General features: G+C 42.3%; 1 protein-coding gene across 1 annotated transcript in view; it reads left to right on the top strand.

The window, feature by feature from the left end:
* The first annotated feature begins 4,256 nt into the window (after positions 1-4,256).
* Positions 4,257-12,401, top strand: part of bean1 (brain expressed, associated with NEDD4, 1) — a 29,840-nt gene continuing 21,695 nt past the window's right edge. The window contains exons 1-2 of the mRNA XM_062401002.1: positions 4,257-4,393; positions 9,986-10,077. Coding sequence (XP_062256986.1) covers positions 10,053-10,077 — 25 coding nt within the window. The 5' untranslated portion in view covers positions 4,257-4,393; positions 9,986-10,052. The remainder of the gene's footprint in view (positions 4,394-9,985; positions 10,078-12,401) is intronic.

The following is a 12,401-nucleotide window of genomic DNA, read 5'->3' as shown; positions in this document are numbered from 1 at the left end:
CACAAATATTGATACGTGCAGGTTTTCTACACATCGGTATTCTCATTTGCTGCCTCATTACCTGGTGCGAACTGAAATGTGCCCTCAGCAGCTTCGTGAACATTCACCTCGTATCGTCATACATCACCAGTTTATACTCTCATTTTATTGTAATGGCTCAAAATGTGTGATAAATTCATGCTCTGTGTGTTGTTGGAGTGAAGGAAAGTGAATCTTGAAAGACAGAAACACATCATCAACTCATGCACCTTCATCGTTTGTGACCTCAAAGAAAAACTTCTCAAATATTTAGACAAAAAGATATTTTACCCAGATTCAAAGGATTCTGGGAGATGTAATAGAAAATCAGTTCATCACCTTGAACTTGACCTTTTATAGCAGCACTATTCAACTCTTAGGTGAAAACAACACATTCAAAATGAGTCTGATGTTTCTTTGAATTTAGAACAAGGAGAAAGTTTCCTCCTTCATCCCTGAGCTTCTGTAACTCTGGTGACTGGGTTCCATCTCCTGTGTGAAGAACTGACTGAGAGTCTCAGCTTCAACTGTCACGATGAGCTCCAGTTGAAGAGTGAAGCTGAACTGAGATCAGTTAAAAACACTCAGAAGTTATTAAAAACCAGAGTTTATCTCCAACAGGAAACCATGCTGTAACAGCTGTCTGGTTCAACAGAATGAATCACCGTGTTTGACTGCAGGGGGCGCTGTTTGCTCGGTATAAGTTACATAGGGCTGCTTTTAAGGAGGAAATGAAACAAAAGAGGGTGAAATATAAAACACACAGATGTTTATGGACATTTCATTACGAGAGAAAGAAGAGCGACGGGTTTTCACTGGAAGTTTTAGCAGAGACAGTAAAAATGGATTTGAAAAACCGGCCATAATGAAACTGTGGATTTCTCTGTGTTTGAATAATTTTGGAAACATTTTGGATTCTGTAAATTCACGAGTCAGCAGGGATCAGTAGTTTTTATATCTTTAAATGGTTTGTATTTCAAAAAGCTAACTTTAGTGGAGTGCATCCTTTCCTTTCTTTCCCACGTGAGGAATTTTCCTCCGTCGTTAAACTCGTGTTTCTATGTAAAACATCTGGCGACGTCTCATCTCATGAGTAAAAAGTCGGTCCCCATTGTTGTTGCGGGAGGAGAAAACTGTTTTCTTTGGGTTGTCTCAACCAATATTTCACTGCGGTGCAACACAATCATGTAGCGACTGAGCACAGAGGACTCACACAGCCCGCGGCCTCATGACGTACACACGGTGCTCGGGATGTGTGTTGGGATTTTGTGTCTTTTGTTATCGTGCCCTCTGTTGCGTGAGAAGCAGATGAGCTTGTGTCTCTGTCTGTGGCAGGAATAAAGCTTGTGGCGTGCAGCTAAGTGGGCAGAATGTGGCATTGCCAGATGCAGGGGTTCGATTCCCGACTTGTGAGGCACCAGCAGAGCAGGATGACTCAGACGTACCAGAAACCCTCCCGTACAGACGCCTCTGCTGGAAACAGGCCGGCGCTCATTCCTGGTTTGAGACGCACGGCAGTCAACCATCACACAACGTGAAAGCTGCATCAAACACACAACCAACACACAAACCAGTTCAAAACCACCACTGGAGAAGCAGGAGCGGTGGCAGATGGGGACGTGTTCTTGCCCCCGTGTCTCTCTGAGGGTCAGCCTGAACGAGACCCAAGAGAGAGAGAGAGAGGAGAGAGAGAGAGAGAGGGAGGGAGAGAGGGAGAGAGAGAGAGGGGAGAGAGGGAGAGAGAGAGGGATAGAGAGGGAGGAGAGAGAGAGGGAGAGAGGGAGAGAGAGAGGGATAGAGAGGGAGAGAGAGAGAGGGAGAGAGGGAGAGAGAGAGGGAGGGAGAGAGGGAGAGAGAGAGAGGGAGCGAGAGAGGGATAGAGAGGGATAGAGAGGGAGAGAGAGGGAACCACATCATGTCTGGGACAGAAAACCAAACAGGGACCAGGAATGTTCTGCAGCTAATCAGCTCAGAGACAAGGTTTGTGTTCTGAATTCTCCTCTGGGTGAAGAACTATAGTGAAATATAAACACAAAGGAGGATTCTAACAATGGCTGCCAGTGTGACAACAGCACAACATTGTGAAGAGGAGGATATCCCCTTTCCCCATCCTCTCATTCTGTGTGTTTGCCCCTGTTCGCTTTGTGCAGCAGAGGGAAAGAGTTGAATGCTTGTTCACATTGTTTAGTGAAGAGTCTCGATCCGTCTGGACGTGGATTTCAATTAAAATCTGTTCTGTGAAAAATCCTGTATTTACACTCACGACTCTGCAAATCAGTTCCTTCCTCTATTGTTGGATTTGTGGGGAGTTTCTTACCGATTGGCTCATTTAAACGAGGCAAAATTAACATGCATTTAAACATAAAGATGATTATATGTGTTAAATATACCTGAATCTATTTAAATTGTTAACTCATTAATTAATCAAACAAACAGAAAATAGAGAAATGTCGTTGCTGAACTGACATTTTGCTGGTTTGTGGTTTTGGCTTTGGTTAAATTTCCACCAGCATCAGATTCATGTGCATCACTGATGAGACGATGGATCATTTGTGAACCAACAAAGAAGAAAACAGCTCAACCTCAAGACAAAAACCCAACTGACACCAGACGGTGCTCTGTCGCCACCTTGTGGTTCGAAGCAGAAAATACACACAGCATTAAAAACATGCATCAGACTGTAGGAATTATTTGAAATGAACTCTGCTTTGTGCATTTTTGAATATAAAAATAATAAAATGTGAATTGTAAGTAATTAAAGTTAGACATGATGAACCAAGGCTTGTTACCTGGTTTCCAGTCAAGATGGTCTGAAGAGGATATAAAGGTGTTTCTCAGGATTTCTTTGGAATGGAGGGATTCTTGATATATATATTAATTTCAAAGGGTCTATATATTTTTTTCTAATGATTAAAACCTCTGTTCGGGATAAACTTTGACAATAAGCTGCTGTAAGAGACTCCAGCTTGAAGGGAAACTTGTGATTTGGATTTTCTCCCACTCAGATGAAGTCAGACCTCCAGGATCTAGATCTCTGCAGGTCAGGACTCTCAAGTTCTCTCCATCTACATCTCTTACAGGGACCTTTTTACTGCTCCTAATGTTGCCATAAAGTTTGAACAAATAAAGAAAGGACAAACCCGAAACACGAGGACAAAACCACAAAGGCACAAAACTGGAGCACAGAGACAATCCAGAGGAATTTACCAGACGGAGGGACGGAGGTGTGAGGAGCACATGGACTCAATGAAGAGGCCGGATCATAGAACTCAGGTGAGACACATCAGGAGCAGGTGCAGATGATGAAGGAGGGAAACACAGGAAGTAAGAGAGAAGCACAAGGAAAGAAGCTTCAAAGTAAAAGAGGAAATGATCTGAACCTTGTGCTGTTCTTGATGACCATCAGAACTCTGCAGTCCATTCACACCCTGCATCTGTGTGCATGACTCCCTCTGTCACACATCACTCACACATTGTCCTCAGGGGCAGTTTAAGGTCAAGTGCGTTGCCCAAGGACACTTCGGCGGGCGGAATGGGAAAGACTGGAGTTGAACTGCCGGCTCTGTGGTTGGAGGTCGACCCACTGTACCTCCTGAGTCACACACCATCCTTAACACAGGATCAAATAAGGGCAAATATATGAATAAAAAAATCGAAATACACACTATTATTATTATTATTAATATTATATTATTATTATTATTATTATTATTATTATTATTATTATTATTATTTGTATTCTTGGTTTCTTTCCTGCTCTCTGATTATTCACTACAGGCTCCTGTTTGTTTTCTTTGAGTCATTCTCTCACTGCATGTCCCATCATCCTCAAGGATGGCGTCTCTCTCTTCCCCGGGCATGACACACTTATCACCGGGCTGCAGAGCCGAGAGAGACACGGTGCAGAGAGGAGGAGGAGGAGGAGGAGGAGGAGGGAAGCAGCTAGTGATGCTACGGACAGAGGAATAGAGGGAGAACAGAATAGAGCTGCACGGGTTGGACGGTGACAGTGATGATGATGATGCTGATGATGAAGAGAGGAGGAGGAGGATGTGAGGGACGAGGGATGCTCCGCTGCAGTGTGGCTCGTCGTGCGGGGTAAAACCTCGGGTATCACCGGGAGTTTAACGAAACGCTATTCCGAGGAGGTGGGCCAAGTCCCGGGAGAGAGGGAGAGAGAGAGAGAGAGAGAGAGAGAGTGACAGAGAGAGAGAGAGAGAGAAGGGGAGGGAGGGAGAGAGAGAAGGGGGAGACCTGCAGACTGGATGTAGTGATGTTGTCTCTGCTGTTGTCAGTGATGTGAGGATGTGAAGAGACGACAAGGAGCTGATGAGGAGTCGTTTCTCTCCTGGACACGTTTATTCATCTTCTGCAGGTAAGCATCCTCTCTCTCTCTCTCTCTCTCTCTCTCTCTCTCTCTCTCGCTCTCTCTCTCCATCCCAAGCTAAAGTCTCTCTCACCCTCACCCCCCCACCCCCCTCTGTCTGTGCTGATTCTGAAACTATGTTAAATGTAAATACTTCACAAATGTGAGTCCAGAATATGCAGTTATGTTGGTATTTAATGTCTTTGGCGAAGTTATAATATTATCTTCATGCATCCTTGGTAATAAAAGTGATATTATGTAATGTGCTGCACGAACAGGCTTCTTTATTAATTCATTATAAAGAGTAACTCACTGCTGACATGCAACTTGGTACATTTACTGAAATCTGAGGTATTTGTACTCAAACATTTCAATGCTATGCTTCTCTCAATGTCTGTGGCTGCTTTAAATACATGAAATCAAACTCTTCTACTTAAAAAACAAGTCATTCTTCTTGATAAGTAAAGAATCAATGCCTCAGTAATAAAAGTGCAATAAATTACTACTTTTGTACTTTTTCGAAAATAATAACTCTGAATTAAGGCGTTTAACTTGTCAAATAGTACTATAATATACTAACTATATACATTTATATAAAGGACTGATTCAAATATTGTGTTGAATCGGTGTTGAAGGATTAACCTCAATGAATAACTGAAGAACAAACTGACTGTAGAAGCTCCACACATGAGATGGGATGAGAGAAACTTAATTGATGACACGAGGTGAAGCAGCTGGTTGATGAGGTCACAGGAGTAAAAAGTATAAATAGATTCAAATAGAACAAAGTTAATTAAGTGTAGATGCATGTTATAAAATGCATAAAACTGTATTCACGCTTTACTTATAAGGAGATATTTGAAAAGACATAAATGTTCAAAGACTGTTGTGAGTGTATAGGCAGGGATCATTTACAAAACAGAATTAAGATGGTATATAAAAATGTTACGCATTATATGTGGGTATAAGTAAATCATGATAAACTCAAAAATCGTATATTATGAGGGAAACCAAAAGACAAACTCAGATATAAAAGTACTCATGTTCCTGGAGAACTCCCTGTAGTTAGTTTTATTTAAGTACATCTACTACCACAGACCCACGGCAGGTTGCTATCGGACGGATGTGGGCGTCCTACAGTGATTTTTGGAGAAGGCTCATCTCTCTCTCTCTTTCGCTCAGCTTCCCTCCCACACACTTAACTCTATTGTGTCAGCAGTGAAGTGCAGTGGCTGTACAGCAGCGGGGGAGCAGAGAGAGAGAGAGAGAGAGAGACGCAGAACTAACGTGAAGTTAATTCCTCTCAGATTCATGTGCATGTGATTCATTATCTACAATCTGTTAAAACAGAGGGAATCCAACGTAAACAGACACTCAGAGAAAAACAGGACTGGGATTCCCCTGATTCGACAGAGTGTGGTGAACTGGGTCCTCGTGGTAAAAGCCACATTCCTAGTTTTCAACACTTGTGACTTCACCAGTGACAGTTTGATCTGAAAGCTTCACGTTGTCCCAATGCCGGGCTCCCAGTGGACATCACAGCTCTCACTGGGTTCTTCTAAGTGGCTTCTGCTCCTCAGTCAGCCATGAAGGTCAGCACAGAAAAAAAAAGACCTTTGGCAAATTCATTACACGGAGATTAGCTCCTGGATACGTAACCCGGAAATAGAGTGTAACCCTGTCTGTAGTGCATAAGGCCTCAGTTTAACATGTGTATTCATTAGTGTAGGGGAAGTGGAGCGAAACCCATGTTCATCTTATTTGTTGGGTCAGTGTAACTGACAATATAAGTACAAACACTGGATGATATACCATTACCAAGACAGTAGATATATATATATATATATATATATTCTGTATATACAAACTATGGAACAAGTTGTGTTCATGGTAAAAAAAATGGTCAAATTTCAATAGTTTGAATTATTAGATGAAAGAAAATTAGTTTTTTGTTAAATTAAACAAATGGTATTTTTGCAGTGGAACTGACAATATAAATACACACATTAGATGTTTTATTTCTAAATGATAAGGGTGTGTTATAAGTGGTTTAAACCCTGAGCCATCAGCTCCAGTCTCGTCCAGGGTACTGGTTCCACGTCAAACTGAGTTCAGCCATGTGACCAGTGTCACTGAGCATGATGACGGCAAAAACCACTCACGCATAACTTCTACACAAATGTCACACAAACACAGGACCAGAGGTGGAACGCATGAGAAGCTATAGGATGAACATGAACTCACGGCTCCACAGGGGCTGAACCTCTGACCTCTGACCTCAGACCTCAGCTCTCAGCGGTGGCACCGGGGCTCGAACCGCCGGCTCCACCCGCCCCGGCCACTAACACGAGTCAGTGTGAGATCGGTGGCATTGCCAGGACTGACAGGTTGAATGGATGACAGGGCTGTGTGGGCCAAATAGACTGTCAGGGAGAGCTGGGAGGAGATGGATGAGAGGAGGGAGAGAGGGACAGAGAGAGAGAGGGGGGGGCTAATAGAGAGAGAGAGAGAGAGATGAGGAAATGATGGAGTGCTGTGGTGGCCACTGGCTAAACTTGATTCCTGCCGTTTCTTTTCCTCTGACTGGTGTTGTCTTCTTGTCATCCACGAATCATCACCTGCTTTGTCTCATCTGCAAAGTGTTACAAGGGCTGTGTGTGTGTGTGTGTGTGTGTGTGTGTGTGTGTGTGTGCACTCAAATTACTTAGTTACCTCCACCAATGAGGTTATGATTTCATCTGTGATTGTTTGCTTCTGTCTGGATGGACGACCAGGAAACTTGATGGAAAGAACTGATTCAAGTTTGGTCTGAATCCAGAAGAGTTTTTCATTTTTATGATTTTCCTTGATTTCAGAGCAAAAACTTCACAGATCTTGATGAAGGGAATTAGGCACATTTAGAGAACTGATATTTATTGGTGCAGATCCAAATAAAAATCAGGATCTAGTGAAGTTGAATGTGTTATCATGAGGAGATTGTTGGTCTTTGGCTCAGAAAGCTGCATACCTCATTGTACAAATTCATAAAATGTCTCTAAACACTGTGCCTGGGTGTTTTGTAATTTAGTGATCTTCTGATTAATGTTAGTTTTGGTTTATGCACAAACTGTTTAATGATTAAACGATTTAATTCTGCGAGAACAGAAATAACCAGAACAGTTTAAACTCCTCCGGACGCTTTGTGATTGAGAGTTTATAGAAATTCTAGCGAGAACAGGAATTATTCTCTCAAATGTTTGTCGCCAAGTGTTGTTTCCTAAAACAGAGAGTTTCTGTGATTGTGAGTTTTCAAGTGGATCATATTATTATTATTATTATTATTGGTTTTTCCTCGGCTCCACGCGTCCAGTCAGGATTTTAATGAGCCTCTCATCTCCCACCGAACTCTCTCTGAGGACATTCGTACGTGATTCTCAGAAATTGGCAGCAGCTTCCTGTTGGCAACTGTGGGCAATTCGAGTCTGCAGTGAAATTACATCATTTCCATTTCTGCTCATAAATCTATAAATATCCAAACCACCCGCTAACCTGTTATCTGTTAAACTGAATGATAACTTCTCTTTTCACAGCAGTAACTTTGACATCAGAGCTGCTTGAGTTATTCACGTTCAAATGGGATTTTCTGTCAATATAATGTCTCAGGAACAAGAGTTAAAGAGTTTCACTTCATTTAAAGATATTAAAATCAATTATATTCACATATTTACATTCCTTATATTCAAGCTGCCTTCACTGTCAACAACACTGAAAATCACGCACAACTCACAATGAGCTGAAATTAAAATAAAACAGAGTTCAGTCATTTAAGATTTTCTCATTTCTCTCAACTTTAGCTTTTTGTAATTTACACACTGGATCAGTTCTTGTGTCACTCGTGCAGAGTTTTGACACAAATCCTGCGAGTTCTGTTCTTTCTCTCACTCACACAATAGTGCAAGAGTGGAGTGAGAACAACCCACTGTAAGTGTCGTGCCTCTGTGTGTGTCTGTGTGTGTGTGTGTGTGAGAGAGAGAGAGAGAGAGAGGGATGGTAGAGATATAGTTCAGTCTAGCTGCCAGAGTGTGTTGTCTGTGTGTGTGTGAGCAGTGACAGTTATGTAACAACAAAGCAGAATGCATCGTAGGTTCTCATGAGTCACACACACACACACACACACACACACACACACACACACACACACACACACACACACACACATGTCTCTCACACTATCCTTCCCCAAACCCCGACCCTAACTTAACCGTCACATCAGAAAGCCTAAACCTATACATCACATAACTAGATCCATCTCTTCTGCTATAGGATCAAAACCCACTTCCTCTTTCTGTATTTTATATTTTTCAACCAATCACAATCGTCTCCTGTGGCACTAATTTCAGAATCTGGCAGTGGTGCAGTGGGAAATGGAGTCAGCAGGGAGGGGATTTGTTTTGGGTGGAGAATCGGCTCATTGGGATGTGACCACAAGTTAAAGAGGGATTGAATCTGAATCCAAACTTCCTCTTTTCAGAGTTAATGCTGCAGCACGGAGCTTGATGTCGTTTTTAAAATGGAAACAAGCAGGAAGTGAAGAAGAGAATTCTCCCTGGAACCAGGGCACAATGATTTAGACCCATGGTCTGCATCCACTGAGTCAGACCATCCTCTCTCTCTCAACCTGAGTCGACCTCCTGAAGCTTTTAAACCAAGTCTCAACCCTGAACATCTGAATGAGAGTGACGTCTCCTCACAGCCACAACCTGTCTGTGATGAGAGCAGCTTCACCGTCACAGCAGGAGGTCCAGCCACTAGGTTCAAATCCGCCTAAATGACTCCACTGTCCTGTTTTATTCAAACTACAGATATTTGTGGTCAGAAACGTTGAGAACAGGTTGGAATAGAACATTTATTATTTTTAAACAACACTTTTATCCAGAGTGCTTCACTATTGGTCCTCGATTCGCCCGGTTGCATCCGTACGCTCTCATATCGACGGCTGCACGTTATCATGTGAGACCCAACAGCAGCTGGGGGTTGGCTCCAGAGAGGGGGGGAGTGAAATCAGGTCCATCATAAAACACAACACCAAATGAGAAAACACAACAGCACATCACACAACTGGTTTTGTCAGGATTTCCTTCCTGTTAAAAAGAAAGACGTATAGTGTAGTCGTCCAATCAGTCGAGAGCAGGAAGTACTTCAGGGGCAGAGCTCGTAGTATTTGTGTGCATGGATTATTTGTGTGTGTGTGTGTTTTGTTCTGGTATTGATTGGAACATTTGAACCCTGTGGCCATGTACTGGTTACAGCGATGAACGCACACACACACACACACACACACACACACACATACACATCCTCACACACAGGGTGGCGTGGGTGGCCACTTCACTGCCTCACACACACACACTGCCTCAGGCTTTATAAACAGCCGGGCTCTGAGGTTGTGACTCGCACATCAGTCTCCCTCCCCCTCCCTTTGTCTCACTACAGCATCTCTCACTCTTTACATTTGATTCCTCCTGTTCTCCATCCACCTGTTTGTTTACCTCCTCAGCTCCCATTGAGCCCAGTCCTCCCAGTTCCACGCACTGAACCTCCGCCCTCTCTCGTCCTCTGCAGCTCTGGAGACCCGGTGGCTTTCTGCCTGTTGAGATGATCCAGTAGGAGACTCGGAGAACAGGGGTTCATGCTGATGAAATTGATCTGCTCAGGTGAGGATCTGCTCGTCTCCTCGTGTCTTCATCTGTGTGTTCCAGCTTCGATCAGTCTCCTGGTGTCAAGTGTTAACGTTTGTTCTGCACTGAATTTATTCTTAAAATTCACAATGTGTGAGTCTCACGATGAGAAAAGCTTCATCTGGGAATCAGGCGAAAAAATAAGATATAAGAATCCAGCGTGGCATCATTTTAATCGATAATATCATAACAAAAGTTCAATATATATATAAATATTGATTTACAACAGTGATGGACCTCTGGTATGTGAAATGTTTTGCTGTTCATCAGTTGTGTGTGTGTTTCTCGGCTCATCAACCTTCATATGAACCTTTTGAATTTCATCACCAAGATGTTGAACCTGATCTTTAAAATAAAAAATATGGTTATAGAAAATTTGGATCAATGTATTAACAGTTGTCAATGTAATTGAATGGTAATATAATACAGTATTATATACACATTTATACCATATATGCTCCTGTTTTTAGGAGGTTATATATAAATTCAGTTGCACTAGATACCCTATAGTGATAAACCCATTTACTTGCATCCAAAACAATATAGATAAAGATAAGATAAGATTAGATAAGATAAGATAAGATAAGATGAGATAAGATAAGATAAGATGAGATAAGATAAGATTGTCCTTTATTAATTCCACTATAGTTAAATTAGTCGTATTTATATCAGCAAAATGGCAACAGTGAAACAATAAAGGTCATAATATACATAACAAATATATAATAAACATAAGGGATTATAAAAAATAGACATATCTACAATGTAAACAAATTATAAACGGTTAAGCTATATTGCACATATATGATATTGCAAGGGAAGAGAAAATGATTGTTGCAGAGTTAAATTAGTTGAGTGAGATATTTCAGTTTAACAGCAGCAGGAAGAAAATTACTAAACTTCAATGTGCTTTAATGCTGGGTAGATGATGTCTGGGTAAACGCACAATAACATAAGAATGACACAACATTTATGGCAGCAAGGACACAACATATATTAACACAATAAGGTGTTAAATATTGTGCAGTCAGGTATTGAGAAGTTCAGTAAATCAGAGCTGCGGTTAATATTGATCCATCAGTCGGGGTCGTACCGGTGTCACCGATCACCTGAACCCTTTCAATCAGAACACATGTAATTCAGGTCACGACATTTAAAGCTAATGAATATCGGCACAGCATTATATGTGTTTGTCAATGTGTTGTTTTCTGAAATTCTATCAGTTGACATTTGATTTCTTAATGTCGGCATCAGGAGACGAGGAAAGTGACACACGGGAAACACACAAACACAACTAACAACAAAATGAGTTTAATAAAGAGCAGAAGTTGTGTCACGTGTGTTTCACAGTATAATTGAATTTGCTGTGGTCGTCCTCTGTGTGTGTGTGTGTGTAACTGTAGCTGAATTACAGCTTGAGCTCCTCACGTCCACAGAATAAGGTGGAACGTATTTATAGAAGCTTCCCATCTCAATAAAAGATGAATCGCTGCCTTATGCAACAGCTCCTGACCACAGTGGAGGCAGCAGGGAGGAGAGGGGGGGAGGGAGGGGGGGGAACAGATGGATGGATGAACAGATGGATGGATGAACAGATGGACGCCTGACTTTTACAGATGTGTGTTATCCTGTCACGGTTGCCCTCCAAGAAATAAACAGTCCGTCCCACTTCCCCGTCCTCGTCCTCTCCGACTCCCTGTCCCTTTGACACCTGCTTTATATCTCTCTCTCCCTCGCTCTCTTCTCCCGACTCCTTCCCTCGTTCTCTACCCCCCCCCCCCCTCTGATCTATTATTCACATTTCTCTCTCTCTCTCTCTCTCTCTCTCTCTCTCTCTCTGACACCTGAAATCCCTCCGTCCGCTCCAGGGCGTTTAGACCTCCACCAACACAGCGTCCCTCCCAGGGAAAGAAATAGAGTGATGAATAAAAGAAGAGAGCGAGGAGACAGATAAGAAGCTCTGGGACGGGCGGCTCCAGCCCATAGATGTGCTGAGGTTTCCTTTGTGTGAAGAATTGTACAGGTTGACATTTTACACGTCCTCCAGTCGTCCTACAAAGAGACAGATTCCAGGGTCCAGGGATGGACGATTCAGTTAGGACAAGATGTCAGTGGAAAATGTTTTAATGCGTCTGAGACTAAATCAATAACTTTAACTGTGTTGTTGAGGATCTGTTTTAAAATCAAATAAGGAGCAGGAAACAAAACTGGCAAAATGAAACTGTGCATGGAAAAGAGACTAAAATACAAACTGAACTGATGTCAAACTAGAGACAGGTGGCACAGGACAACCAGGTGAA

This window comes from Platichthys flesus, chromosome 12 (assembly GCF_949316205.1).
Source record: "Platichthys flesus chromosome 12, fPlaFle2.1, whole genome shotgun sequence".
Taxonomy (NCBI): Eukaryota; Metazoa; Chordata; class Actinopteri; order Pleuronectiformes; family Pleuronectidae; genus Platichthys; species Platichthys flesus.
This window is presented reverse-complemented; position numbering and strand designations above follow the sequence as displayed.